This window comes from Rhinatrema bivittatum, chromosome 6 (assembly GCF_901001135.1).
Source record: "Rhinatrema bivittatum chromosome 6, aRhiBiv1.1, whole genome shotgun sequence".
Classification (NCBI taxonomy): Eukaryota; Metazoa; Chordata; class Amphibia; order Gymnophiona; family Rhinatrematidae; genus Rhinatrema; species Rhinatrema bivittatum.
In genome coordinates this window covers 160,368,733-160,394,010 of record NC_042620.1, presented here as the reverse complement: position 1 = coordinate 160,394,010, position 25,278 = coordinate 160,368,733, and the positions used below count along the sequence as shown (strand labels likewise).

Sequence of the window (25,278 nt, the reverse complement as noted above, 5' to 3'; positions counted from 1 at the left end):
TTCTGTAACCTGATGGAATTGAGCTAAGATATCTCCAAAATAAACATCTTGAGAGGTAAAAATATTACTTACAACATATATATTATACTTGTATGGAGTGCTGAAAAACCCTGCAAAAAAGTAAAAAAGACCCTTGGAATTGGTATTAGGTCTATTGTAATGTGCGTTGGGTATGAGCTTTGCCCTCCGAATGCCACATGTAAACTGGATTAGAATTTCAATACAGTAAATCTCCATATCAAAACTGCAATAACTGCCAGCACGCAAACACTAACAACCCTACTTATGAAAAGGCAACACTTATCATTACACTAGACCCTAAAAAGCCAATACACCTACTGTTAGGAAAGCAGAAAAATCCAAACTGCTACAGATACCTACACAGAACCTCCACACTAACAGAATACGTCAACTCAGTCACAGATGCAAAATACAAACAGATCCTCACAAAAATGCAGAATAAAGTAACCATAAAGTATTATTACAAACATTCAGACAAAAATTGAACTGTTAACCACAACAGGCCAGACTATTATGCAGTGTAACAACAGAAAAACAGAAATATTACAATACCTGAAAAAACACCAAAATCAGTAAATAAAGGATCAAGAGAAGTAAAACCATACTAATAAAAAGAATATTTCAAAACAGCTGCAAATAGAATGTCTAATAATTGAAAACTCATATACATTTTCCAGACCAATAAAATATTTCAAACACTATGCAATACTTAAAACTTTAAAAGGATAAAAAAAATCCCTGGTTGTTCATACCTGGAATCTTGATTTCCAGATGCCCTGAGATTGTTGTGGATTAGCAGGGGAGAGTTGAGGGCTTATTCCTCTCAATATCTCTCTCTCATATAAACACACATGCTCAATCATGCTCACACACACACACACACACACACACACACATGATCTCACAGATACACACAGACATGCAGTCATACACAGTCATGCATGCTCTCTCACACACATGCACAAGCTCTCACAGACAGATATGCTCTTTCACCCACACATGCCCTCACAGAGACATACACACACACACACACACACACACACACACACACACATGCTCTCACTCATTCACTTCCTCCCCCCTCCCCAGTAGAAGTACTGCAGCAGCCTCCTCTTTCAGCCCGCATGGCAGAGGACCTCTTCATTTTTCTTGAGGCCGTGGTGGGAGAGGGAGGTATCGCTGTTTATTTTCCTCTGGCCCTTGATGCCTCTTCCTAAGATGGCACAGGGGATGCGCTTGCGTGGAGGTGGAGGCTGAGGCGCTGTTGCTGCTGCTTCTTGGATGCCATGCGAACTTTGAGCCAATGCTGCCTCTTCCTGCAACGGCCAGTGCTCTTCTTTCCGCCCATGCGGACCCACCACTTCCTCTTCCGGGCCGTGTGGACAGGAAGAAGGAGAAGTCATGCTATCGCCGCCCCCAGACTGGTGGCGCAGCGGCCCTGCACGCAGATCTCTCTTCACGCCGCGGCAGGATGGGCTCTGCCGCGGCCTTGCAGGCCATTCTCCCGGCTCCACAAGTTTCTCTTCGGGCCACAGAAGCCCCGCTTCTCTTTGGCTGGAAACTTTATAATACAAAAAAAATAAATAAAAATCACGTGACAGGAGTGACCGGCCCACCGGGGGAAGCCTGATCCCCCGATAGGTCAATCCGCCCCTGTTTCCTACCTGTTGGTGTGAGGGTGTATGCATGCACTTGGTGCAAAAAGTTCCTGGCTCTCAAAGAATGAGTCAGATCTCTGGAGGTCAGAATGGCAGACCTGGAGGAGCAGAGTACAGACAGAGAAGTATATAAAGAAGACCTTCAAGGACACAGTATAGCGGTCCCAACTCAAGTCAGACCTTGTGCTGCTTTGGATCAGCAAGATCACCTGGCAGGAGACCATCACCTTGGTGTGGTAGGAAGTGATCCCGTAGCTAGGACCTGCCTTTCAAGAGATGCTTTGTCCTCTTGCACTGAGGATGTGTCTCTTGGGTTAGGATAGCTTTTGTAGTAGGTGATTTGATCATTAGAAATGTAGATAGTTGGATGGTTGGTGGACATGAGGATCACTTGGTAACTTCCCTGCCTGATGTGAAGGTGGCGGTCTTCACGTGCCACCTATATTAGACAGTGCTGGAAAGAAGCTAATTGTCATGGTTCATGTGTGTAGCAATGAAATAGGAAGGTGTAGGAGGGAGGTTCTGGAGGCTAACTTTAGATTCTTAGGCAGGAAACTGAAATCCAGTTGCATTCTCAGAAATGTACTACGTTCCATATGCAGAACCCCAGAGGCAGACTGAGGTGTAAGGAAGAGAGTTTTAGATTTATTAGGAACTAGGGAACATGCTAAGGAAAGGGAAGTCTATTTCAATGGGCTACACCTTAGCCAGAGTGGAACCAGGCTGCTGGCATTAACATTTATAAAGATAGAGCAGCTTTAAAATTAGATGTTGGAGGAAAGACAGTCACTCAGAAGTATATGGTTCCAGAGGGATGTACAGTATCTTCCAAAAATACTTGAAAACAGGGAAATTAGAATATCCTAGTAGAGAGGTGTGTTTAAGGCTGAAGTAGCTCTAGATAGATGTAGACAAAAAGCACCCAGATATGAATGACTCTAAACTGCCTCTATCATTTGCTAACAAGCAGATTGTAAATTCAAAGAGAAATGAAAGCACAAATAAAAAACATACTTTAAAATATTTGTATGTGAATGTCAGAATCTGAATAGTAAGAATCTGAATAGTAAGAATGGAGAGTTAGAATGTATGGAATTATATGAAGTTATTGATATTATAGGAATTTCAGAGACATGGTGGAAGGAGAATAACCAAAGGGACACTGATACCAGGGTATAAATTACATTGATGCGATAAGGCAGATCAAATTGGTGGAGGTGTGGCACAATATGTAAAAGATAGCATAGAGTCGAGCATAATGATAATCCTGCAGGAAACAAAATGCAGTGTGGATTCCTTATGGATAGAACTTTCATGTATGCAGATAAGAACAGCAGTGGGAGATTTCAATTACCCCAGTATTGACTGGGTCAATGACTCATTGAGATATGCTAAAGAGATTAAGTTTCTAGCTGCCATAAATAACTTCTTCATGGAGCAGCTGTCCTAGAAATGATGAGAAGGGCAGCTACATTATTAGATCTAGTATTCAGTGGAATACCTGACCCAGGTGTTAGTGTGGTAGGGCTACTAAGCAATAGCAATCATAATGCTTTCCTCTATCAGGTTCTCCCTTTTTAAAGCTATATGCTACTGTAGTATTTTACTTAACCCATTATGTCTCAAATGGGTTAAGGAAATTAGAAAAAAAAAACTAAAAGGAGCAGTTGCAAGGGTTAAAAGCTTGCATGAGGCATGGACATTGTTTAAAATACCATTTTAGAAGACCAGATAAAATGTATTCCATGAATTAAAAAAATGCTGAAGGAAAACTAAATGAATGACAGGATGATTTAATGGAGAGGTAAAAAGAGGTAGTTAAAGCTAAAAGAGCATCGTTCAAAAAATGGAAAGCAGACCCAAATGATGAAAATAAGCAAAAGCATAAGCACTGGCAAGTTAGATATAAAACAGTAGTTAGACAAGCTAAGAGAGACTTTGAGCAAAAGCTTGCCAGTGAGACAAAAACTAATACAATTTTTTCAAGTACCGTACATTTAAAGCAAAAAACCTTGTAAGGGAGTCATTTGGGCCACTAGATGACTGGGGGCAGAATGAGTTCAGGAAGGACAAGGAAATAGCAGACAAATAGGGATAAAACCTCTCTCCTATGATGAGAGGCTATACAGATTAGGGTTCTTCAGCTTGGAAAAGAGATGGCTGAGAGAGGACATGATAGAAGTTTATAAAATCATGAGTGGTGCTCGAGTAAATAAAGGGCAATTATTTACCCTTTCAAATACAAAAACAAGGGGACAGACTATGAAAACAACAACCAGCAGATTCAAAACAAATTGTAGAAAGTACTTTCACTCAGTTCATTCTCAAGCTATGGAATCTGATGCCAGAAGGGTCATGATCAAGGCAACTAGCATAGCAGGGTTGAAAAGAGGTTTGGACATGTTTCTGGAGGAAAAGTGAATAATACATTATTAGCCAGTAGACTAAAGAAAACTATTGCATCCCTGTGAGTAACAGTAATCAGACCTATTTTATGGGATCTGGCATGCACTTGCAACCTGAATTGGCCACTGTTGGAGACAGGATGCTGGGCTTGATGGACCCTTGGTCTGACTCAGCATGACATGTTCTTATATTCTTAGGTCATGATATTATTTCTGTTTGACTTGAGGATTCAGGATTAGCAATTACCATATTGATTGGCAAAATACATAACAAACGTCATTTGGCAGGGGATTTTCCTCTCCCATATTTTTTCTCTTACATTGTTACACTTTAATATACTTTCCCATACCACTAGCAAATTCAGGTTGGGAAGCCAAGCAATAGTTATATTCCATCATTAAGTAGTGCACTTTTTTTAATGTTAGCTCTGCTAATGCAGAAGATAGGATTAAAACCTTGACGATAGGTGTTGCTGCTCACAAGTGTCAAACTTAAACAGGTCTTCCACTATAGGTATACTGCCATATGTCCAATATATGAGCACTTGTTTTTCTGCATAATTACAGTTAGGTGTATTTTGCACCTGTGACAATGATCCTCTTCACAAATCCAAGGAAATGGGTCCCCTGATAGCCAATGATGGCCTCAGCCTAACAGAATGCCTCAAAATATTCTTTTAATTAAACTGGGCAGTCTAAAAGCTTAAACAGAATTAGACAAATTTAGAAATGTATATGATTCTTCCTATATTTTTGAGAATTTAGCTACACACACCCACCCCCAGCCAAGTCAACTTGTCCTTCTTCCCTAGTACCTCGCCATTCTCCATTCCCAACTCTCCCCAGAGAACTATATTCCCCTGCAAAGCTCCTTTCCCTATTGATTAATTTCCTAAAAAGAGCCCTTAGAATGCCCAGTTCTGATCTATCCAAGCATGAAGTGAATGAAAGATCTACTTTTGATAGATTATTTTTGTACTTTTTTAGGCATAATTGACATATGATGCTTATGGTAAATACAGAAATGGAGAGTAGCCAGGGTGAAGCCTTGATGATTGAAACTTGTGAGCAGTAGTGCTAATTCAATCTCTTTGTGTATAATAAATCTGCTAAAAACATACTATAAGATATTAAAATCATTAGAACTATTATATGATTCCCCAGAATACAAACAAATGTGAGTCCTCTGATAATGAAGGAAATCAGACTATTTAATTGTAATGGGAGAGCTATACCTACCAAACCAGATATATCTGATCCAGGCCAGGATTTCCAGCCACTGCTCACTCACTCTAAAGTTTCAGACCAAGTTTTCCAGCTTACAGAGAGCAGTTATGATAACACTGTAATTATGCATTTTGTGTTTTATCTGTTGCTGTACATTGCTTTGGAAGATTTTATTGTAAAATGTGGAAAGCCATTTATACATTTTATAAATAAATAAAATAAATAAAAACTCTTCTATTTTGCTTAAAAAAGAAGCAGGAGTTTGACTACATACACAGCCCATTACAATGACCCAAAAAAGTGAAATAACATTTAAAAAATATATTCAGGAGAGGTCACGTGATGTGGTGAGCCCATAAAGACGCACGCAGCAGGGCTCTGGGTGCAGTCTCCCTAAAATCTGCCAAACCACGGTGTCAAAATTGCTTTCCAGCATCACAACTGAACACAGAAAGCAGGGTAAAGTTATTGCTGACGATTACGAGGGATGCCAAGCGGCAGGCGATGTCAACGAAGCCCCCGAAGAGAGATAAACTGAAACCCGGCGGAGCTGAATCCAAAATGGCGGACGGCAGGCGAGTGTTGTAGGGAACAGGCCTAGACGATGGGGCAGTAGCGCGGCTGACAGCGGCGGTGGTCGCAGCGCTGGAACACAAGTTCGAAGGCATAAATGAACATTTTACAGTAATGAAGGACACCTTAGGAGATACAGGCAGACGCATTGAAATAGCTGAGGGGCGCATCTCTGTCATGGAAGAGGATCAGTAGGCCCTTGCAAATAAGGTAACTGCTTTAGAGTCTTCAATGAAGCAGGCGGAAAATAAAATAGAAGCCCTGGAAAACAGGACCAGGCGCAATAATTTAAAATTTATGTGCCTCCCAGAGGAGATACAGGAAGGGGAGCTACAAGCCATGCTGGAAGGTTGGCTACTGGATGCCCTGAAGCTGCCTGATCTCACTGGCAAATTGCGCATTGAACGTGCCCATCTATTAGGTCCTAAGAGAGACACTGATCGGAGACAGAGACTAGTCATCGCCCGCTTTTTAAATTGGGCGCAGAGGGCTGTCATCCTCACGGCATTCCGGAAATCTAAGGATCTGAAATATCAAGACCATAGGGTGGTCATTTTCTAGGACTATTCAGTGGCGGGGGCGGCCAAAAGGCATCTTTTCTCACCTCACTGCAGTGACCTATATAACCAGAATGTTAGATTCACTCTACAATTTCCTGCCACTCTAAAAATTTGGAAAGACGGTAAAATTCATATCTTCGACTCCCCGGAAAAAGTAGCTGTTTGGATGGTGGATGCCTTCGGCGCAAAATGACTTTGCCATTAGTTCATCATCACTATATCATCATTTTTCTAAGTTGCTGAGGCCTCAGTGTTCGGGAGAAGCTGGGGCTACCCAGGAGGGGGAGCCAGGCAGCTGGGCTCTCAGACCAGCAGCTTATCTAGCCCCTACACCTTGAAGGGGATCCTAATAGAGTTCAGTTATTCTGGTAATATTGTTCAAATGTTGTATAAATAAGATTCAGCTCTTAGCTGTACATGCACGGATTCCTGAGGAGGGAGTCAGCACCCGAGTGCACAAATCACTGATCTCCTGCCCACTTGATATGGGCAAACAGGTTTGCCTATTTACAGTTGGGGGAGGGGAGGGAAGGGTGGGAACAGGGGCCAAGAACAGAGGCTGTAAGGTATAAAGTAGGGGAACGATCTCTGGAAGGGTCCAAGGTCCAGACTGGGGGACCTTTGGGCTGGGCATGGCAGGGTGACCTGGATAGATATGCTACCGATCTATGTACAGGATGAATATGCTACGATATATCTCTTGGAAAGTGGGGGGGTATAGGAACACCGATTAAACGCCAAAAGATATTGAGCGCACTACAGCGCCAGAAAGTGGGCATAGCGGGCCTGCAGGAGACGCATTTGTCTGCTGGGGAAAGCCTTAAACTGAAAAAACAATGGGTAGGTAACTGCGATTATGCCCCGGCAGCAGGTCGTAAAGCACGAGTAGCAATTTTAATCCATAAGACTTTAAAGTTTGATCTTTCATACCAGCTAGCTGATGAAGGAGGAAGATATCTTATCTTAGTAGGCAAGATCCAAGGCCAAGATGTAACACTCTAATATCTATGCACCAAATTCCTATACCCATGCCTTTTACCAATGTTTAGTTCAAAGACTCTCCCACTTATAAGAGGCCCCATAATTTTGATGGGGGACTTCAACTGTGTGCATGACCCGAGTCTAGACAGGTCTCAGCTTTTTCGCCCTCTACCAGACCTTACCAGAAAGGGGGTTGCTTACCTATGCACAGAGCTACAGTTACTGGATATATGGCGTGTACTAAATCCCACCGAAAGAGATTACACCCATGTTTCGAGGGCCCACTCTACACTGTCCCAAATAGATTATGTCTTGGTCTCGGCTACCCTATTTTCAAAGGTACAAAATGTGAAAATAGGCCCGATACAGATATCGGATCATGCATTGATCTGGATTGACATAGATGGGGGAAAAGGGGGCATCCAGCCTCGATTGTGGTGGTTTCCTAGCCATTTATTTATTTATTTATTTAACATTTTTATATACTGGGCTTCATGCAGAATTTGCATATCAGCTCGGTTTACATTGTAACTGAAAAAGACATGCATGAAGAGTGCAAGTTACATAGAACAGGGTCTTAAAAACTTGGAACAGAATACATGGGTAAAATAGTTTATAACATAATAGATGAAGGAGAAACTGAAAATTATCTTAATTGTAAAGTGTTATGTTTCAGGCTTGATTGAGAGTCTTTGGATAGATTATTTGCTAGTGCGTGGATGTTGATGTGACTTATTATCATGATTAGAACGCTTGTTCGAAAAGCCAGGTTTTTAGTCTCTTTTTGAAGTTGATTGGGCAATGTTCTGACCGGAGAAAAGAAGGTAGCGAGTTCCAGATTGATGGACCTGCTGAAGACAAGGCACGTTTGCTTAGCGAAGTTTTGACGTGTGTTGTTTGGAGAGTATTTTTGTAAGCTGTTCTCGTTGGTCTGGTTGGTAGATGAAGTGGAAGAGGAAAGTTGAGTTCAAGAGGACTGCCCTTGTGTATGGTTTTTTGAATGATTGTTAATGTTTTGTATAATATTCTGTACTTAATTGGGAGCCAATGTAGGTCCCTCAAAATGGGGGTAATATGATCTCTCCTGTTGGTCTTGGTCAGTATCCTGGCTGCGGCGTTCTGCAGCATTTGAAGGGGTTTAAGGGTGTTAGCTGGAATGCCGATTAGCAAAGAACTGCAATAATCGATTTTCGAGAAAATGATTGCTTGGAGTACTGATCTGTAGTCTTGGAAGTGCAGTAGTGGTCTGAGGCGTTTAAGGACTTGTAATTTATAAAAGCCCTCCTCAGCAGTGTTATTTACGAATCTCTTTAGGTTTAGTTGATCATCCATGATTCCTAGGTTTCTCACTTGTGCAGAAAAGGAAGGTTGATTTATTTGGTTTACATTTGGCCTTGCATAGTTATTGTCTTGAGAGATAAGGAGAATTTCCGTTTTATTGGAATTGAGTATTAGATTAAGGCTTGAGAGCAAGTTGTTAATGGACAACAGGCAGGAGTTCCAGAATTCTAGTGTTTTTTGAAGGGATTCTTTAATTGGTATAAGAATTTGTACGTCGTCTGCGTAAATGAAATGTTTACGATTGAGTTTGGATAGAAGCTGGCATAACGGTAAAAGGTATATGTTAAAAAGAGTCGGAGATAATGAAGAGCCTTGAGGGACTCCCATAGAGGAATCGACGGGGTGTGATTCATTGTTGTTGATTCTAACTTTGTAAAATCTGTTTTGTAGAAATGACTTAAACCAGTTTAGTGTGGTGTCTTTGATTCCAATGTCTGTCAGACGTTCCAAGAGTAGGGAGTGATTCACCGTGTCAAATGCGGCTGATAAATCGAGGAGTATGAGTAAGCAGGATTGTTTTTTTATCAAGATTTATCAAGATTTATCAAGGGGGTGAATTGAGTAGAGAGTGGTCATATGATGGGAGATAGGAAATTCCAGGACTTTCTACATGAGAAGTGGAGAGAGTATGCACGACATAATGTACATAAGTGATCCTTGGTTATACTGGGAAACCAGTAAAGCAGTAATGAGAGGAGAGATCACATCCTTTATGATTGCAAAATCTAAGGCAATGATTAAACGCATACTTAGTCTGGAGTGTAGGTTACAAGGGACAAAAACCCACCTGGCACAGCAGAACACTACATCGGCCAAAGCAGAGTATAATGATACCCTTCATACTTTGAACTCCCTTCTTCATGAGAGAGCTCAGCAGATGTTGAGAAAATGTGCACATAAGTTATTTCGATTTGGCAATAAATCAGGGCGGTTATTGGCAAACATGGTACGGATGGCTAGGGGAAAGTCAATTATAGATAAATTGAAGGATAGAGGGGGTAAGCCCCAACAATCTGGAGTGGAGATTTGCGCTGAGTTTCGCAAATTCTATGAGCAGCTCTATACCGAAGATAGAACAGGAGGGGCTGAGCAGGAGGAGGAGTTTTTTTTTAAAGGGCTCCATCTGCCGAGTATTACAGAGGCTCAGGCAGCTCACCTTAATAAGCCCATAGAAATAGGGGAATTAAAGTTATTAAAGCTAGTTCACGCAATAAGGCCCCGGGCCCAGATTGGCTAAGTGCGGAATACTATAAGAGTCTGGTAAACTCCGGTTTACCAGACTTATTTATAGAACTACTCCGGTTCTATAAATAATCATTAATTTATGAGTTAACTTTCTACTGTATTTTCTCTTGTCCCAGTTCCAGTACCCCTGTTTCAATGTATCTGCAATTTCTCTGCACTAAATTCAGTTTTTTACTGTTTGTACTACTGTTTGCACTCCCTGTTCAAATGTAAACCGGCATGATGTGATTTTTTCATGAATGCCGGTATATAAAAAACCTAAATAAATAAATAAATAAACTAGGTGACAGGAGACCTACTTGCTTATTTTCAAGAGGCTCAGTGGAAGGGGTCTTTTCCGGCAGGAACCACAAAAGCATATATTACTGTGTTGGAGAAGCCTGGGAAGGACTTGTCCTCCCCAGCCTCCTATCAGCTGATCTCTTTGCTTAACTTTGAGGCTAAACTGTTTGTGAAGATATTGGCTGATAGACTGAGTGTAGTATTTCCTACCATTATAACTCAAAATCAGGTGGGATTTGTTAAGGGGCGCTCCATCAGTACAAACCTGGTCAAATTATTGATAGCTATGAAGGAATGTCAAAAGCAGGAGTCAGCAGCGATGATCATTGACTTTGACTCTGAGAAAGCTTTTGACAGGATATCCTGGGAATACCTCTTCTCCGTATTACGCAGATATGGCTTTCAAGGGGACATTATAAATAACATATCCTTATTGTATCAACAGCCAAATCAGCAATAGTAACCAATGGACATGTGTCAGAGGATTTCTGCCTACACAGAGGTACTAGACAGGGTTGCCCGCTATCCCACCTCTTGTATATTCTATCCATAGATCCGCTTCTTTGGAAGATAGAGGCGGATCCTCTGATTATGGGGTTCACATGGGGGCGCCAGGAATTCAAGGTCTCTGCTTTCGCGGATGTCGTCCTGGTCTTCCTTACATCTCCTCAAAGTTCGCTAGAGTTGGTGCTCAAACACCAGGTTTTATTTGGGTCTTTTGCTGGTTTAAAAATTAATACCGACAAATCGGAAGCTATGGAGGTAAGTAAAACAGTCAAAGAGAGATGGGTAGTGACGTTCCCGTTGAGGTGGGTGCGTACCGAAATGAGGTATTTTGGGAATCCAATTAGTCTGAGATGTGGATAGGATACATGAGGTGAACATAACTTTTCTGCTTAAAAACATGGAGAATAAATTGAGGATTTGGGCTACTTTGCCGGTATCTTTGACATGAAAAATCTTTTTGCTAAAGACGTTGGAGTTGCCCCGGTGGCTCTATGTTATACAACACATTCCACTGTGGCTAACTAAAGGAGAGATAACCAAGATTAATAGGGTTATACAGAGGTTTCTATGGGGGGGGGGAGGGGGGGGAACGGCCCGCCCATTTGCCCCTCCACACCTTACAATTGAGTAGGAACCAAGGGGGCTTGGGGTATCCCAATTGGAGGAATTATAATCTGGCCTGTATGCTGCGACATGTTCAGGATTGGTTGAATGGGACAGGGAGATTCACACAAATAGCTTTTTTAAAAGCAGGGATATACCCCTGTAGGCCTGAAAATATTGTGCAGATTCCTGGCTCACCGCTCCCAGCCTCCTGCAAACAGCATTTACTACTTACTTCCGGTAGAAGGACGTGGAACTTTTTATGTCGCAATAAGCTAAAACTGGGGAAGTGTGTCACCCCATTTCTCACCCTGGGAGGGAACCTGCAATTTGAGGTAGCCCGCAATAACTTGGTAATACGGAAATGGGACGCTCAGGGTTTAAAATGTGTACACCAATTCTACGATTTGCGTTCGGGGGTGCTTCATAGTTTCGGAGACCTGCAGGCTATGTACTCACTCGACTCCCATGATTTCTTTGCCTATTTACAAGTGAGGCATTACATTATACACATATTTGGCTCTCAACCGCTAAGGACTGCTTGGGAAAGATTACGAGATTATTTCACACCTGGGAGCCTCAAGGAACACTCCTGCTCAGGCTACTCTAAAATATTGAAAGAGAGTATGGACCCTACTGCTCTTTGGGCAATACAAAATAAGTGGGTTCTACAGGCTGACATGTATTTAGCGTTGGAGGATATTGTCAAAGTTTTAGATAATTGTTATAGTCTGTCTGAAAATGTGGGGATCCGGGAGATGGGATATAAGGTATTGCACTGTATGTTCATGTCTAGAACTAGGATGTACACTGCTAAATTTTGTGATTCTGATATTTGTTTGAAATGTCAGAAGTGCAAAGGCTCTTACTTCCACAACCTATGGGAATGTGAACAGTTGACTCTCTTCTGGGATGAATTGTTGGATAGTCTTAGATGGATTCCATCATTGCGCATACCCCGGGACCCTAAATTATGCCTACAACCCGGTACTGAAACTGACAGCACAGGATCAAGTGTTCTTGGGAAAAGCGTTACTCATTGCTCTACAGATGATTATGGCTTTGTAGATTAACATCGAGAGACCACGAGGAGGGCATTAGCACTCTAGATTGGTGACATTCTTGCAGCATGAATATATGACAGCCAGGAACCAATCTGTGAAGCATAGATCTACCTGCTATTCTATTTGGGTCAAATTATGGCGGACTCTTCCACTTTCCAAGAGAGACCTTATTACGAGATATACGTTTTATGACTATACAGCCACTGCAAGAGATACCGCATAGTCCTAGGGTGGACTGAAGTCTGGCTCCTGAGGGATAGGGGATGGGGGGGGGGGGGGGGGGGAGGAGTTGGAGATTGTATTACTGTATCAGTGACATAACATGCGTTTGCGCTATTGTTATTATAGTAAAAATTGTTCAATAAAGAAATGATTTAAAAAATATATATATTCAGTTTAAGAGAATTTTAAATATGAACTATAAACTTAATAACAAATGTCAGTTCAGTGTGTTTATTTACTGTGCCAATTGTAGTGCCACAGGCCTTACTTGATCTCATGTTATATCTTTGCTCTCCTACTGCTAAGGATTCTGCATGTGCCCCATTCCTTCTTAAATTACAATATATATTTACTCCTACCACCTCCATTAAGATTATTTTATACAACCATTCTGTAAAGACAGAACTCTCTCCTTTGCTACTAAATCTAAACCCCAGCATCCTCATAGTACAATCCATTGTTCTAGAATTTCCTTGCCACCAAACAAAAATGCTTTTCTATTGTGAATTTTTTTTTTTGTAATCTTGCAGCATTTGAATGTTTATCATATTCCCTCTTTCGCATCTCTTCTCTAATTTACACAAATCTAACTCCTTAAGTCTCAACTTGAATAGCTTATTGCCCCATTGTGATTGCCCCCCTGCTCAGAGTTGGGTCTGTTTTGTCTATATTTCTTTGACAAAATATACTAGAAAACTGGATGTACTACTCCAGATAATGCCTCACCAATGACTTATACAGATGGATTACCCAGTAATGTGCTAGAGATTATGGGAGTCCCCTTTTAAGTTATTTATGAAAATATAGACTATTTTACCAAGTGGAGATTAGCTGAAAAGAGTTCTTAAGAAAACAGTAGTGGTGAAAGCCTTTTGAAAACAGATTAGTAGCACATCACAAAAAAATTAAATCAAAGGCAATTCCAAAAGCACTCCTATGAGAAAAAGACCATTTCCATACCTGAAGAAGCTGCTTTATTCTTTTCAGGTTATGTCTCAACAAGAAATTCTTCTCTTGGGAAACACGGTCTAATTGCTCATCAAGTTGTATTAATAAGTTTTGGAGGAGAATTGTTGCCATGGTTTCATTGTTTGAAGCTGCATCCCTACCAAATCCAAAAATATTAAGCATCAATACCAATGAGTCAAGAAAAGATCTTTGGTTAAATGTCATACTGCTAAATTGAGAAGATGAGTTTGTTTTTGAAATGGAAAATTTAACAACAGCTAAATTATATAAGAGTTACGAACAGAACTCAGCTAGAGCCTCAGTGGAAAATGATATAGGAGCTGGGTGAGAGGATGAAAACTAACTGCTTTGCATTTTCATCTTTTGTCAAATGTAATAAAGGTTTGCAACTTTCAATTAGGAGTAATAGCACTATTAGCATCCATTTTCATTTTAAAGATATTTCTTTCTCTGTCCTATATTTTCAAGTGTTTTTTTAAACCTTATATAGTCAATGAAATTACTACATTTGTATTAATTTGTATTTTGTGATTTTAAAAAGTGCAATATAATAAGATTTTTTAAATGTACAGGAATCTTGTTATACACTAGATTTGAATAAATTAAGGAAAGGGCTCTCTCCATATCTATCAGGAGTTTTAACAGCTGTTATTTTCCATTATTTGTCTGTTTTTCAACTTTTGTTTTATTATGGGATTCCCAAATCTATCTTGTTTTCCCCTCAGCTCTTGGGGGTTTTTTATGGTTTGAAACCTTTTTGGGCCTAGGATGTTTATGAGAAGACTTGATCCATACCCCTGATGCAGAACTGAACATTCGAAACGCATGTCAGGAATTTTGGGATAAGTGAAATATTGTTCTTTGTGAAGATAATTTTATTTGCGAAATTATAAAAAAGGAAACAAAAGTTCATATTGGATTGTAAGTTGGTATTGGACTGATCGTAAGTTGGTATTGGACTGATGATTAAAGATAAAGCAAAGAAGGTGTCAAACCAGTAGTGCTCATTGTGAGGGTTCGTATACAATATAGAACCTTGTTTAGGCATTTGTGGTGAAATCTACAAATTTTTGGACACTTATGGTTAGCTATTTTAGAACAGCCATTTACATGTATAAAACCAGGTTTTGTGTGTGTAAAATGGCTTTGAAATTTGGACTTTTATTGATTTATGCTTATTTGATGCTGTACCTCATTATGAATGCCTTGGTAGCAAAGTGTATCATAAATTTAGTAGTAAATAAATATATAGCTATAGATAGAAACTATGCTGACTGGTTTACAGTATACTTATTTTGTAACGATCTCTTAGATCCATGAAGAGGATTTTGTTAATTGAGACAAGGGGACAAATGCTCAAACATAAAATTGCAAGTTTTTCTGGTATGAAGCCAATTCCCTCTACTTTTTCCCTTCTGCCTTGGGGTGAAACAGTATTAAACTCATTTTATATCATGTGTTTCCAACATGGTTTTAATCAATTCATTGAGGGGCAGATTTTCAAGGATTTACGCGCATAGGGGGGTTACATGCGCTGGGCCTATTTTCGAAAGGTCCGGCGGCATGCGTAAAGCTCCAGGACCCATGTAAGTCCCGGGGCTTGAAACAAATTGGCGGTCTGCTCTGAGGGTGGGGGCGTGGCCAGCAGCCTCTGCAAGGCCGCTGGGCTGTGGGATCGCGCACCGGCAGTTGGCCGGTGCGTGCAAGTTACGCCTGCCAGTTTGTGAGATAAAGGTACGTTTTTTGTTTTTTTTTGGCTGGGGGGTGGGACAGGTAGGAGAAGGTGGGGAGGGAACAGGGAAAGCCAGCTGGTCTCCCCAAGGGCTCGGCGCGAGCAAGTTGCACTAGTGTGCACCCCCTTGCGCGCGCTGACCCCTGATTTTATAGCATGTGTGCGGCTGCATGAGCATGTTATAAAATTGGGTGTACATACCTTTAAAATCTGCCCCTAATAAGTTCCATTTTTTCAAGATTATTCCTCAGAATGAGTTAAGACACCTAACGTTTATAACCCACACATTTTATAACCCTGCCCATACTTCCAACATGCAAAACTAATTTGATTTTGTTGAACAGAAGGGTTTAAATTCAAAGTAAAATCAAAATGAGTGTACCAGTCTTGGCCTTCAATCCACTGAGCTAGCAGATGTCTGACCTCCATAGGAAAAGTATCATCATAAAAATGATCTACTTGCTCTAGAAACTTCACTTCCAGTTGCTGAACTTGACTCCACTGAGACATACTGAAAAACGAACAGGAAAAAAAGTTGTTAATCAATGAATCTGATTATGGTTAAATGTTAATCTAAGTCTATCATTGTTAGACTTGCTGTAGTGTTAATAAATAGAACATTAGTTCTGGAAGTATACATATGAGATAAGAACATAAGATATGCCATACTGGGACAGACCCAGTATCCTGTTTCCAACCATGGCCAATCCAGGTCACAAGTACCTGGTAAGTAACCAAACATTAAATAGATATCTTTCTATTACATGTTCCAAGATTTACATAATGAACAGAAACCATCTGTTCAAGGGCATGGGAGAGAATGACAATTTGTGAAATATGATATTTTGAACAATTACTCAATCCTTTCTTTCAAACACATTTCTGTCCACATGGTCACAAATCGAGTTTAGTCATCATACAGGCCTTATTCTACAAAAATTAAGGGGTGCAAAAAATTGTTTGTGTGAATAAATTATTATGCTCTGCAGAAACCCATTGGTTGGCCCTGAGCTCAAGAAAGAGGATAGAGACAACATACTTCAACAAAACTTTTTTTATTCCCCACAGGAACGTTAAAAACCACCCCCACCAACAAAACAACATCTAGCATCCAACAGCTTCCCCCTTCCTTCTGCTAGTCATCTGACATATTGTAGCAATTCCTCTGTACTTACTGTTTGCTCCTCCTGAAGATTGGAGGGTGGCCAATGTAACCCCAATATTTAAAAAAGGCTTCAGGGGCGTTCCGGTTAACTATAGACCAGTGAGCCTGACTTCAGTGCCGGGAAAAATAGTGGAAATTATTCTCAAGATCAAAATCGTAGAGCATATAGAAAGACATGGTTTAATGGAACACAGTCAACATGGATTTACCCAAGGGAAGTCTTGCCTAACAAATTTGCTTCATTATTTTGAAGGGGTTTAATAAACATGTGGATAAAGGTGAACTGGTAGATGTAGTGTATTTGGATTTTCAGAAGGCATTTGACAAAGTCCCTTGTGAGAGGCTTCTAAGAAAACAAAAAAGTCATGGGATAGGAGGCGATGTCCTTTCATGGATTACAAACTGGTTAAAAGACAGGAAACAGAGAGTAGGATTAAATGGTCAATTTTCTCAGTGGAAAAGGGTAAACAGTGGAGTGTCTCAGGGATCTGTGTTATGTTTTGTAGGGTTTGGTTGGACCCATGGACACTGTGGCAGCTGACCACACCCATGGGGGGAAGTCCTGTGAGGGCCACAGGTCAGGCTCAGCTCTGGACACACAAACACAGATTATATCTTTTATTAGACAGTTTATAAAACCACCAGAGGTGGCGGTAGTGAGTAAAAGATGGAGCCTGGCTGGGCTAGTATTCCTCAGGGCGCTGGAACAGCAGCTTCTCCGGTAGCAATGCTATAGGAAGAAGAACTGAGAAAATGCGTACACTGAGATATTCACAGAGTCCCCAGTATAGAGAAGCCCCGAGATAGGGAGAGCTGGCCCTCGAGGAGTGAGTACCAGATCCCTGGGCACAGAGACTCGTTGGCAAGTACTCACGCAGCAGTTCTCCATGGAAGGTGGCACTGGTGCTGGAATGGAAGCAGGCCCTCGAGAAGAGTACCTGGTTCCAGGGAAACAGCTCTGAGGAGTAGATTGTAGTTGTACTCACAGATGGTGTCTGTAGTGAATTCTTCCAAGTAGAAGAGGAGATGGACACAGGCAGCGAGTCAGGGAACATGGGCCCTCGAGGAACGAGTACTGGTTCCTGATAGCGACCTGAAAGAAGCAGAGAGGCCCCCGAGGAGCGGGTACCTCGTTAACAGCAAAGAGTCCAAATAGAAGTTGGAGGCAGAGTAGCTGGGTAAGGAGAGCGAATCCCATCAGTTGGAATTACCCTTGCTAACTCAAAGGCTAGCAAACAAACGTAGGCTTAAATATCCGGGCAGTGTGACATCATCACAGGGGGACGCCCCTGAGGTTCGCGCCATAGAGGAAATAAGAATGAGGGTTGCGCGGTGCGCGCCCTAAGGTACCTGAGGAGCATGGCAGGGACAGCGCCCAAGCCGGCCCGGGGATGCTGGAGAGGATGGCGGGCAGATGCCGTGGCAGCCAGATGTCCACAGGGAGCAGGAGGAGTCGCAGAAAAAGAAAGGTAGGCGGCGTGAAGCCGTCGGGCTGCGACGGTTGCAACAATCTGTACTTGGACCAGTGCTTTTCAGTATATATATATATATATAAACAAGCCGTTAAGCCCGTTAAAACGGACTACATCCCTCTGTCTCTCATCTCCCCCTCATTCTCTCTCCCCTCACTCTTCACCACCCCCCTCCCCCACCCACTCCTCTCCACCCTCCCTCTCCTCTCACTCAGTCCCTCCCCCCTCCCCCCCCCCCCCCCCCCTCTCTCCCTCTGTCCCACTCCCTCCCACTCAGTCCCCCCTCTCCCTCCCTCCCACTCAGTCCCCCTCTCCCTCAGTCCCTCCCTTCACCCGCCTCCATTTCCTTCCGACGCCGTACTCGCGACTCCTCGCAGCCCACACCCACCTCCATTTCCTCCCGGCGCCGTAAGCGCGACTTCCCGCAACCCTCACCCGGCTCCATTAAATTATGCCGCTGTCCGAGTGCAACTCCCCGCAGCCCTCACCCGGCTCTATTAACTCCTCCCGCTCCTGCCGGCAGATCTCGGGGGGGGGGGTGTCACTCCCGCGCGCGCGGCAGTGACCCCCCCCCCCGAGATCTGCCGGGCAGATCTGGGGAGGAGAAGTAGCGGCACCCGCGCCCGCGCGGCGCCCCTGCTTCTCCTCCCGCTCCTGCGGCCCCACCGCCATTTTTTTTTTCGGCCATGCACGGCTCTGATCGACGTCCTTGCCCGCACATGCGCAGTAGAGCTGCGCTCTACTGCGCATTTGCGGGCCGTCGGTCACGGGCCATTTATAAGGTAGATGATCTGGAAAGGAATACGATGAGTGAGGTTGTCAAATTTTGCGGATGATACAAAATTATTCAAAGTAGTTAAATCACAAGCGGATTGTGATACGTTACAGGAGGACCTTGAAAGACTGGAAGATTGGGCATCCAAATGGCAGATGAAATTTAATGTGGACAAGTGCAAGATGTTGCATATAAGGAAAAATAACCCTTGCTGTAGTTACATGATGTTAGGTTCCATATTAGGAGCTACCACCCAGGAAAGAGATCTAGGCATCATAGTGGATAATACTTAAATCATCGGCCTCAGTGTGCTGCAGCAGTCAAAAAAGCAAACAGAATGTTAGGAATTATTAGGAAGGGAATGGTTAATAAAACGGAAAATGTCATAATGCCTCTATATCGCTCCATGGTGAGACCAAACCTCGAATACTGTGTACAATTCTGGTTACCGCATCTCAAAAAAGATATAGTTGTGCTGGAGAAGGTACAGAGAAGGGCAACCAAAATGATAAAGGGGATGGAACAGCTCCCCTATGAGGAAAGGCTGAAGAGGTTAGGGCTCTTCAGCTTGTAGAAGAGATGGCTGAGGGGGGATATGATAGAGGTCTTTAAGATCATGAGAGGTCTTGAACAAGTAGATGTGAATCGGTTATTTACACTTTTGAATAATAGAAGGACTAGGGGCATTCCATGAAGTTAGCAAATAGCACATTTAAGACTAATCGGAGAAAATTCTTTCACTCAACGCACAATAAAGCTCTGGAATTTGCCAGAGGATGTGGTTAGTGCAGTTGGGTTCAAAAAAGGTTTGGATGGGTTCTTGGAGGAGAAGTCCATTAACGGCTTTTAACCAAGTTTACTTAGGGGTAGATTTTAAAAAATAGCGCGATCGCGTACTTTTGTTTGTGCACCAGGCGCAAACAAAAGTACGCTGGATTTTATAAGATACGCGCATATCTTATAAAATCTGGGATCGGCGCGCGCAAGGCTGCCAATTTTGGGCAGCCTGTGCGCGCCGAGCCGCGCAGCCTGCCTCCGTTCCCTCTGAGGCCGCTCCGAAATTGAAGCGGCCTCGGAAGGAACTTTCTTTCGCCCTCCCCTCACCTTCCCCTACCTAACCCACCCCCCCCCCCCCCCCCGGCCCTATCTAAACCTCCCCCCTACCTTTATCCATGGATTTACACCTACCGGAGGCAGATGTAAATCCGTGCGCGCCAGCGGGCTGCTGGCGCGCCAAGACCCGACCTGGGGGCTGTTCCGGAGGGTGTGGCCACGCCACCGGAACGCCCCCGGGCTGGCACCACGCCCCGGGCCCGCCCCCCAAACGCCGCGCCACGCCCCCGAAATGCCGCGTCATTTGGCGACGCCCCGACACGCCCCTTTTAAAAAGCCCCGGGACTTACGTGCGTCCCGGGGCTCTGCGCGCGCTGGCGGCCTTTGCAAAATAGGCGCACTGGCGCGCGAGGGCCCTGCTCGCGTAAATCCGGCCGGATTTACGCGGGCAGGGCATTTAAAATCTGCCCGTTAGGGAATAGCCACTGCTATTAATTGCATCATTAGCATGGGATCTTCTTAATGTTTGGGTAATTGCCAGGTTCTTGTGGCCCAGTTTGGCCTCTGTTGGAAACAGGATGCTGGGCTTGATGGACCCTTGGTCTGACCCAGCATGGCAATTTCTTATGTTCTTATCTCCTTAAAGAGATCACCACATAAATCTCTGCAGCAGAGTTAAATATCCCCTGAATCAGACAGAATCTGTTTTATGCAGCTTGAGAAAAAATGCTACAGGCATATTTTTCCAAATACCTGTCTTTTATGTGACTGAAAATTTGAGAGATTGAAGCAATAAAATATTTTCACCTGATGAGTTTGGAAAAGGAGTCCCAATTGAAAAATAAACCATATTTAACATTCATAGAATGCTTTTAAAACTGGTTTAAAATTGTTATAAAATGCATTGCAGATAAAGTGAAATAGTACTATACTGTGGCATTAATTTATGACTTTGTTAATTAAGAGGTAAGTTTTCAAAGGGTTTAGGTACCTAACTTTAAGTCAGAGAGACTTGTCCTGCTGAATATACTGGCTAAAATTATCTGAGTTACTTTACCCTGATGACTTAATGTTCATGGGCTTTCTGAATATGGATATGAAAGTTTGTGGCAGTGGAAGAAGTTTGTGTTGCTATTACTGAGGTGACACCAGAATTTGAATATATTATTTTGTATGATTAGTTGTATGGGGAAAAGTCCTAGCACTGTTAGGGAGATATCTATGGATGCTGAGAGCATGCTACAGAAATGTTTCCCAACCTTCTCCTCAAGGCACACTTAAGTCAGTCAGGTTTTCAGGATTTCCACAATGAATATGTATCTCATGCATACTCTTTATGGTTATCCTGAAAGCCCAACTGGTTAGGTGTGCCTCCAGGAGAGGGTTGGGAAACAATGTGTTGCAGATCTAGAAGTGCAGAGTATATATTGAGATTTCATCCCATCCTGTTTAGTAGGAATGGCCAACTCCAGTCCTCAAGAACCACCAACAGGTCTGATTTTCAGGACATCTACAATGAATATACATGTATATATTTACATACAGAGGCAGTGCATGTAAATTTACCTCATGCATATTCATTATGAATATCCTGAAAATCAGGCCTCTTTATGGCTTTTGAGGACTGGAGTTTGCCAACCTTACTGAAAAGACTTTACTCCTATATCTGTATGGAAGAAAAAAGGTTGAATGATGCTATCAAATAATTTTAATGGCAGTTTTACCGAGTGCTTGAAACTGGGGCAGGTTTTTTTATATTACGTAGAAGAATTTTGGGACTTTTTCTTGTCGTGCCTTTTATAACCAATTTACAGGCAGAGTGACCATGCTCTGGGGATGGCTATGATATGTTGAAATGTCAAGTTGGCTTGCCCCCCCTGTTGCCTCCTCCCCCCAGCTACTTCTATCTAGAAATGCCAGACAACCAAATGATAAAAATTAACAATTCTTGCATTAATTTGCCTGGGTAGCAAAAACAGGGCAATATGAACATTGGATCAGATATTAAAAGGAAAAGAACTTATGACTTTCCAAGAAGTAAGGATGAAATTTAGTTTAGCAAGTTCTCAAAGATTTAAAAGGCTTCAGTTGCAGCACTGTAAATTAGTGGGCAAATCTGATATACATTCATTGCAAGATGTATCAGCAGGACTTAATTTGTACACAAAAAGGAAGAGGAACTATAGATCGGGGATGAGGGGAGGGAGCAGGCCCAAGGTTGGGTATGACCAGTGCAAGGGACTAGGGTCAGGTGTGAAATCTCTCTCTCCCCCGAGCACAAACACTCTCTTGTCACATTACACCTGAATATACTTTTCCTCCTCCTTATCCCAGTGATGCTCTATTTCCAGCCTCCACTAATTCTCTATCCCCAGTCATCCTTCATCCAACAGTGCTGATTTCCTCCCTTCTCTTTCCCTGCACCACTAGTGCTCTGCCTCTTAAATCTGAAAAGAAATAGATTTCAGCAAAGCTTTTAATACTGTCCCACGTAGGAGACGCATGAAGAATATGAGAAGCCTGGGAGTGGGTCCCAAGGTGGTGGAATGGATCAGAAATTGGTTGACTGACAGACAACAGTGAGTAGTGGTAAATGGAGCCTACTTTGAGAAGGGAAGAGTGATAAGTGGGATGGGTTCTGGGAAAGGTTCTGTTCAATATCTTTGTGAGTGATATTTCAGAAGGATTAGAAGAAAAAAAGTTTGCCTCTTTGTGAATGATACTAAGATTTGCAACAGAGTGGATACACCTGAAAGTTAAGAGAGAATGAAAATAGATCAAAGAAAGCTCGAGGAATGGTCAAAGGTTTGGCAATGACTCAGTGCAAAAAGGTGCAGAGTCATATTTGTGGTGTAGAAATCCAAAGGAGCTGTACATGATGGGGGACGAAAGTCTAATATGCAAGGACTGGGAGAGAGACTAATGTGTCAGATGATCTGAAGGCGGTGAAGTAAGGTACAAATTGAGTGGCTAAGGTCAGAGAGTTGCTGGGCTACATAGAGAGAGGCATAACCAGCAGGAAAAATGATATAATGCTTGTTGGTGAGGCCTCATCTGGAGTACTGTGTTCAGTTCTGGAGACCATATCTCACAAAGGATAATGACAGGATGAAAGCAGTCCAGAGAAAGGCAACCAAAATGATGTGGGGTCTGCACCAAGACAATTACGAGATGAGACTGTAGGAACTAAAAATATATACACTGGAGGACAGGAGTGATATGATACAGACTTTTAAATATCTGAAAGGTATTAACAATGCTCAAGAATCAAACCTTTTTTGATGGAAAGAAAACTGAAGCTCCAAGGAGTTTGAGTCAGGAAATATTTCTTATGGAAAGGGTGGATGCATGGAATACCCTCTCGAAGAGGTAGTGAAGACAAGGACAGTAATGGAATTCAAAAAGGATTGAGATAAACACATAGGATTCCTAATGTCTAAATAAATGAGATGAAGAAAAAGGTAACCTGTGTTGACTGAAGAATCCATGGACTGAGGCTATGGAACAATCAAAAACTTGGGCCCAGTTAGGTGAGCCTGTGGTTGTTGCTTTTGTCGTCTACATTTCTGTTGGTGATTTCATGCCAGAAGCTGTTGCGAGGGTAGAGTGTTTGGGAGTCTGTATCTCTGAAAAGGCAGGAAGGGGAGTCTCTGTTAAAATTACTGCTTATGGGAGACATAGTGTTTCAATGATGGTAGCTGATTTGCTGTACCAGACAGGGACTGGATTGCCGCTTGCTGCTCTTTGATCTGCACAACTATGTCCCTGACTTTGGTCGCTGAACATGTTGTTGCCAACATGGAACATCGGCCAGCTTCTCATGGACATCCTCCCTAAGTCTGCTCACTTGAAGCCAAGTCATACAGCAGGCTGCAATGGCAGCTGCTGATGAGCATGCTGCAGTGTCAATGGATTCATACATTGAGCAGAATAAGTGATGCTGGCATTCCTCCGTGTCCAGAAGGACCATGTCCAGATGATCCCTTTCCAGGGATAGAATCAGGGGCTTCAGTTTTCACATGCATTCATGAAAGTATTGGACCATGTCCAGCTTATGGGCTGCAATGTGTGCATTCAAGCTGTGAAACACCTTCATCCTGAAATTATCCAGAAGTTTTGGTTACTTGCTCGGAGTGGAGTTGGAAAAGAGCCAAGCCTTCTTGGCCCAGCTCAAAATTAATTTGGCCACCATTGACTGGTAAGGGAATTGAACTACACTGAACCCTGGGATTGCTGGTCTCTGTATATAAGATTAAGGTTTTAGGCTGCCAGCTGACATGACAGTAGAGACCCCCATGTCATAAATAGAATCATGTGAACCAGGGTTTCTGCTGATTCCACTGGAGTTTCCATGATCCTCAGGAAAATGAAGAACTCTGTTCTAGTGGACATCGACCTTCAGTGCTTTGCCCATTTTTACCAAGAATTTGGCATAGGTAAGGTCCTCAGGTGGAGAGAAGTGTTTCGGTGGGGGGGGGGGGGGTGTCGTTAGGTGGAATCAGACAAGATCCCAATGGATCCTTCTTCCTTTTAATCATAGGTACCTGAAGACTATGATGGAAACAATTGGTCGCAACTCGAATATCCAGGAGGAGAAAATGTTATATCTCCTGGGATGTCTTTCTAGGTTGGACCAGTGCCTTCACCAATGGGGAAGCATCCTAGAGAGGAAACATTCACAGAGCACTTTACCAGGGCTTCTGAGGACGGTTGATGCAAAGATGCTAGCTGGGCGAGGATAAGCTGTAATGTACCTTCCCAGGAACATCCATCAGGGAGGCAATGAAGCCTTTGACTAACTCAGTGATCTGGTCTATAAATTGTTGAGACCTCTGGATCAGCATAGGGAGTACTGATCCTCCTTGGACACTAGAATTGCTTCATCCTTTACTCCTAGGGGACTCTGTGGAGGTGCCGTTCTTGTAGACTACAGACAGAATGGAGCAAATTAGGTCTGGAGTAAGCAGCCTGGCAATCAGGGGTCAAAATGGGTCCTCTGAGGGCCTGGGATCCAGATAGAAGAGATCTGAAAGGGACATTGGCATCTTCCTAGCCAAGAATGTGGAAGGTACTTGCATAGAACTCCCATGGGTAGTCCCTACATCTTCTGCACTTCATGGGGATGGAAAGATGAGGCCAAGGCATGTAATGCTTGTAGTGCTCCATCGACATTGAGCGTTTAACCGATGCTGTCTGCACTGACGGCACCGAGTGCTTCAATGGTCCAGCTTGTGCTGATGGAGCTGAGTGTTTCAAAGGTGCCACTTACACTGGGTGCTTCTTCTGCTCCAATGGTGCCAGTAGTTCTGACGGTGCTGGGAATGTCTGGTACTCCAATGGTGCCAGATGCTTTGTTGGTGTTAGAGGTGTTCAATTTGTCAATGGCTTGGAATTCATTCTATGCACGGTGGAAGCTCCCAAGG

The 25,278-nt window shown here is 42.8% G+C and overlaps 1 protein-coding gene across 1 annotated transcript in view; it reads right to left on the bottom strand.

Annotated features, from left to right (window-relative positions):
* Window positions 1–15,900, bottom strand: part of STAT4 (signal transducer and activator of transcription 4) — a 235,662-nt gene extending 219,762 nt beyond the window's left edge. Inside the window, exons 1-2 of the mRNA XM_029606087.1 lie at window positions 15,773–15,900; window positions 13,650–13,794 (exon numbers count right to left, since the gene is read on the bottom strand). Coding sequence (XP_029461947.1) covers window positions 13,650–13,794; window positions 15,773–15,900 — 273 coding nt within the window. The remainder of the gene's footprint in view (window positions 1–13,649; window positions 13,795–15,772) is intronic.
* Between the last annotated feature and the right edge of the window lie 9,378 nt (window positions 15,901–25,278).